The sequence below is a fragment of the Condylura cristata genome, unplaced genomic scaffold, assembly GCF_000260355.1.
Source record: "Condylura cristata isolate star-nosed mole 26May11 unplaced genomic scaffold, ConCri1.0 scaffold00005, whole genome shotgun sequence".
Lineage (NCBI taxonomy): Eukaryota > Metazoa > Chordata > Mammalia > Eulipotyphla > Talpidae > Condylura > Condylura cristata.
Window position 1 is genome coordinate 18,378,262 of NW_004567106.1, and position 6,000 is coordinate 18,384,261.

The window sequence follows — 6,000 nt, forward strand, 5'->3', positions numbered from 1 at the left end:
TTCCCAGAACAAGCAGCCAGCATCCCGCTCTTGGACTTCCAGCTACCAGAACTGTGCTAAGTAATTTATTTAGTTTATAAGTCACCAAACTGAAGGTACTGTGTCATAGCAGCCCAAATAAAATAGAGCACACAGTATACTGGGGCAACTGTGATGATAATTCAATAAGATAATTTGCAGAAATGTCCCTTATGATACTTCTCTAGGTACAATATTGAATGATTACTTTTGCATGGGTATAGTCCCGTGACTTCTTTGTAATCTTAAACAAGAGTTCCACAACCTCATCCCATTCCCAAAAAGCATACACAATACTTAGTTGATAAATACCATGCATAATTTTAGTAAGTTGTAAATTTAGCCATCAACCTTTTTTTTTTTTTAATTTTTAGTCACTTAAGGCAAACTATTATTGAAAGATACAAAACAATTAAAATCAAGATAGAAAATCCAGCACTCCACTTTTCTAGGAGAGTATGGAAGAATATCACTTAGACGATATTGCTCTGCAACATTAAAAATCTACTCTTTAGGGCCCTCCCTGGTGGCACAGCAGGTTAAAGCACTGCACTAAGAAGCTTAAGCCACTTCCACATGAGTTCGATCCCCGCCTGCCCCAGAGGAGATCCACATGGCGTGGCAGACCTCTCCTGACCCACCCGCTGCTCCCCTCAGCAGTGTACTTTGTCTCTCTGCCTGTTCTGCTCCCCGCTCTGTCTCTGGTGAATCCTCTCACCCTCCGCATCTCTGGCCTGTACCCCAGTTCTGTATGAATAAATAAATAAATCTTAAAAAAAAAATCTACTCTTTAAACACTGCTGATAAACTGATCACATGCACTCAACAGAATGGGAAACAATAATTTCTCAGCTTTCAGAATTAGTTATAATTATGCTTTGACAATGACAATCTATTACAGATTCATTCTACTCATTCTGTTCCTAAAGATACAAGAAACTTTTCAGAGGATTAAGTCCAACACTCTCACATAGTATTGGTTGTTTAAAAAAGAGTAGTATGCCTAATTATAATGGTATTGGCATTATTGTTTAATTCAAAGTTAGTTGTCTCCTCATAAAATCTATTTTAATAATGTTCTGACACTCTGCATATCTCTTCACTACCAATTTATTAAAGCTCTTTAATATTTGCCTCAGTAAGTTACAACTTCTACACTTATGATATTTGGTTTACCACTGTTTTATGCATTCCACAATTGATTATTAAATAATGCATACTTATGATATATTTACATGTAATCTCATACTCCCTAGCCAACAGAATAAAAGCAGTAACCTGTGTTTAAAACTTTAGTATTAGGCCCTCCCTGGTGGCGCAGCGGGTTAAAGCGCAGCACTGAGAATCTGAAGCCACTTCCGCATGAGTTCGATTCCCGCCTGCCGCCTGCCCCGGAGGAGACCACATGGCGAGCCAGACCTCTCCTGGCCCGCCCGCTGCTCCCCTCAGCAGTGTACTTCGTCCATCTGCCTGTTCTGCTCCCCACTCTGTCTCTGGTGAAGCCTCTCACCGCCCCTGAGCCTCTGGCCTGTACCCCAGTTCTGTATGAATAAATAAATAAATCTTTAAAAAAAAAAAAAAAAACTTTAGTATTAAATTGTTTACCAGTTCAAATATAATTTGAATTTATGAGCAACAGTCATTAAAATGATATGTTAATTAATATGGCAATAATCTAAGTATTATTTAGATTATTTTTTCTTTAGATACTTAATTAGATTAATACTTTCACAGATGTTTTATTGTTTGTACCAAAACATTGGGAAATCTATTTTGTAATCAAGCTAAATTCAATACAACCTAAATCAAATTCACTGTTTATTTGGGGAATTATGTTACCAAAATACCCTATATTCCAAATGGAATCTTTGAAGCTAAATTTTAGCTCTCACTCTCATTCTGTCTTTAATCTCTCAATGCTCATATTTTATTACATTATTTCCTAAGTTTTCCTGTTAGTTTGAATACTATATTTGAATTTCCAATTACCTGCGTTCTTTCATTATCCCCATCATTTCATCTACACCAAGAGCCACGACCTGATTCATTTCTTCCCTTTACATTATACTACTTTCAGAGTTGCAAAATTAAAATGTTTGAAGTATAACATTGTTTATGTTGCTATACACTTAAAATACTACCATTATTATACATTAATTCTAGTTTAACTTATAAATTTTAATTTCACCTCAATTTACATTTTATATTCTTAACTCCACTCACTTCCTTTTTCTGCAGTGTGTTTAAATATGACTTATCTCCTTTCCTCATACACATGCTAAGTTCCCTTTTTTTATCTATATTCAGTGTCTATTCACCTTAAGCCTATTTTTCAAGATTCACTTTAAATCCTATTTTTTTTCCCCAAAAAAGTTCTCCTTCTTCATCTCCATCAGCACACAGGACTCCTATTACTATAGACTAACTTTACTTGTAGAATTAAGAATAGTCTGTTTAAAGAATCATTTATCCATTAGTTTCTAGCCTTTGTTAAACTATAAACTTCTTGAAGGGAAGGCTTCTATTTGTTCACACCAGGAGTGTCATCAGAATAAAAAAAAAGATACTCAGAAATATTTACTTAATTATTGCATATAATACAACAGCAAAACATACAGAAGCTGCAAAACATAGGTAAATCATTTTTTCTTCAATTTTGAAATTATTAAATATAAAATATAAATAAGAATTCACACTGCATTCACTTTTCTTCATGTGATAAGTGGATAAATTACATTTTCAGTAACTCAAAACAATTTTGAGTGTGAAGACATTTTGATATCAAGAATTTGACCCCTTCACATTGACTAAAAAAATGCACCTACTGTCATGGATTTCCGACTTCCTCACAAATACCCATGAGCACTTACACTGTTACCCAGAAAATCTCAGCCCTTCAGTTAGGGAGATACTAGAAAACCAATGAAATGCACATTGTTCAGATAATACATGTATAGTAATAATCCTAACTTAAACAGGTAATGTATAAATATGACTGTTATTAGTCACTATTATTATCATATCTATTTATTATTCCAAATTTCCCTTCTGTATTTAATCTCTTCTCTGCCTCTCCTTCATAACATTCAACCTTATCTCCTGTGGGCCACACCTCCTGTCTGTGTTAAGTATCAACAGCTGCACTGTAGCCTCACTTTTATGTGCTACTGGCTTATTTTTTATTTCCAGTTCTTAACATTTTGTTCTCCCAGTCACCATGTTATTCTCTCCACTCTCTGCAATCCTGTTACATTCTCTACATATTATTTTTTCTCTACTTGTCATCTGAACCTCTTGGGGCCTCCTATTTATGAGGTGCTTCCTTTTCTTAATTTAATCCCTTGACCCAGTTGCTATTCTTATATTTGTAACTCATTTTGTGAGTTAATATACCACACATGGGTCCTCCCTGATGGTGCAATGGGTTGGGACGCAGTACTGCAAGCTAGACTCAGACACTTCAATGGGAGTTCGATCTCCCACACCGGAGTTGATCCACATGGCATAGCAGACCTCTCTTGTCTCACCTACTGCTCCCCTCAGCAGTGTACTTCATGGGTCTGCCTATTCTGCTCCCCACTCTATCTCTGGTCAATCCTCTCACAGCCACTGTACCTCTGGCCTGTACCCCAGTTCTGTATTTATAAATAAATTAATCTTTTTTTAAAATACCACACACATTCCTGAAATTGCATCGTAAAATACAAATTTCTTGTAAACAAAAGCCTACTATGTATGTATAGAGAAATCTAATATTTTGCATTGCCTATTACAAAATGAATTACCACAGTCTCTCTTTTGTGTAAGAATTCTCAGTAATGAGGTTTCTTTAAGGTCCTATCTTTACAACCTCTAGCTCCAGCTACAGTGTATATAAAACTCTCACTTATGTCTATCTGTTCCTTTTCCTTAGGTCAAAAGATTCAAGCTGACCTATGTAGGAACAGAAGACACACCCACACCTACCCCAGTGCTGAACAAGATGCATTATCTGCCCTTATAAATAAATGATATCTAGTTTTGCATAAACGTTAAATAAAATCAATTTATCAACCTGAATACTTACACTCAGCATATTTTTGTAGTTGGGAAAATTCTGAGGGGCTGAGGTGTGCCCACTTTTCCTGGTTTGTCATCGTGGTGGTGGAGTTCTCTCACATACCAGGTGAAGAATTCTTTGTTTGGGTGTTTGTCAGAATTCTGTACTTTAGAGTTTCCACACAGCGTATTTCATGATAAAATAACTCAAGCTTTCAAAGTATGCAAATTGTCAACATCAAACCACTGTGGATGTGAATGTGTAGTTTCTTTCAATAGCAAATTAAAGCACTGTAAAAAGAAAAAAAAATCAAAAGATTAACATCATTGCACAAAGGAAAAACTGACAAGTTTACAAAATGAAGAATTTTAATTTTCTAAATAATGAATTTCTGTTATTATAATTTTGCACAATTCTTGACTTTAATTGCTCATTCACTCTTTAATAATATTTTAATATACATTCCCTAATGCCAAGTCATATAATTATAATAAATGTAATAGAAAATACAAAATGTAAAGAACATTTTATAAGGTCTCACTTCATACAAGATTTTCTGTCAGTTTTATAAATTGTACATTCCAAAAAAAAAATGGCATCATTTTTATTCAGCTGAATTCATCAAGTCTTAATATTTAAGCAAAAATTTTAAAACTCTAGACTGAAATAATGAAAGGAGGTTAAATAAACTCTAATTTCCTGCACATATAATCTGCTAGTGTACAGATTTCCAATAATGGTTTGAAATGACTCTCAGTGAAAGCATGTATATTAGCAATCATGCAAATAAACTTTGGAGTGCATATAAATTGCTTTTTTCTAGCAATAAGAAAAATAACTTTAATTTTACAAATTATAAAAATCCCAATAAAATTTACCAAATTAAAGCAATTCCAAATGTCAACAGACTTGCATAATGATAGTAGATAACATTATTGTGAATCATGCTTAAAAATAAATTCCTAGGTTATCATGGACAAGCAGTCACAGTTATATTTATAAAAGCAAACAAAATGAAAAACCATCTGGTTTCAACTTTTTATCAGAGAAAACTGCACAGTAATCAATTGGACTCTGACTATAACTGCTATAGAAAATAAAATATCAAGAAACAATTATAAAAAGAAAATAGCTATATGACTGGAAGGTTTAGTTATACAGATATCATTAGCTAAAGTCATGATGCCTAGATTGGGTTTTAATGCCTCACTTTCCCCAGCATTTTTTTATTGTTTTCCACCATTAACATGAAGACTTCTCTGCCATTCCCTGTCCTCTTTGCTACAAGAAATTATCTTAAGGAGGCCCTCCCTGGTGGTACAATGGGTTAAAGCACAGTACTATGATGCTGTCACAGCCACTGAAGCACAAGTTCAGTCCCCAGCCAGGGAGATGACCCAATGGGACAGCAGACCTCTCCTGTCTTGCCCACTGCTCCTCTCAGCACTGCTCTTTGTGAATCTGCCTGTTTTGCTCCCCACTCTGTCTCTGTTGAATCCTCTCACCCCCCACACACCTCTAGCCTATACCCCAGTACTGTATGCATAAATAAATAAATCTTTAAAAAAATAAAACAAAAAGAAACTATCTTAGTATCATCTATTCCAAGTTCCTGCACTCAGTTTTACAAGATAATACTTTCCTATTGCATTGGGAAAAAAATGAAGATACCGATGTAACAACAGTGTCCATGGTGTTGGTCTGTTATTACAATCACAACTTCATGAAAGCTATGTAATCTAAAAAGAAAGGGAACATTTGGGCCCTCCCTGGTGGTGCGGCGGGTTAAAGCACTGCACTAAGAAGCTTAAGCCACCTCCGCATGAGTTTGATCCCGCCTACCCCGGAGGAGATCCACATGGGTGACAGACCTCTCCTGACCCAGCTGCTGCTCCCCTCAGCAGTGTACTTCGTCGATTTGCCTGTTCTGCTCCCCACTCTGT

At 35.5% G+C, this 6,000-nt stretch overlaps 1 protein-coding gene across 1 annotated transcript in view; it reads right to left on the reverse strand.

Annotated features, from left to right (window-relative positions):
• Positions 1–4,154, reverse strand: part of DGKB (diacylglycerol kinase, beta 90kDa) — a 554,412-nt gene extending 550,258 nt beyond the window's left edge. The window contains exon 1 of the mRNA XM_004676734.1: positions 4,085–4,154. Within this exon, the coding sequence (XP_004676791.1) occupies positions 4,085–4,154 (70 nt within the window). The remainder of the gene's footprint in view (positions 1–4,084) is intronic.
• Positions 4,155–6,000: the final 1,846 nt, after the last annotated feature.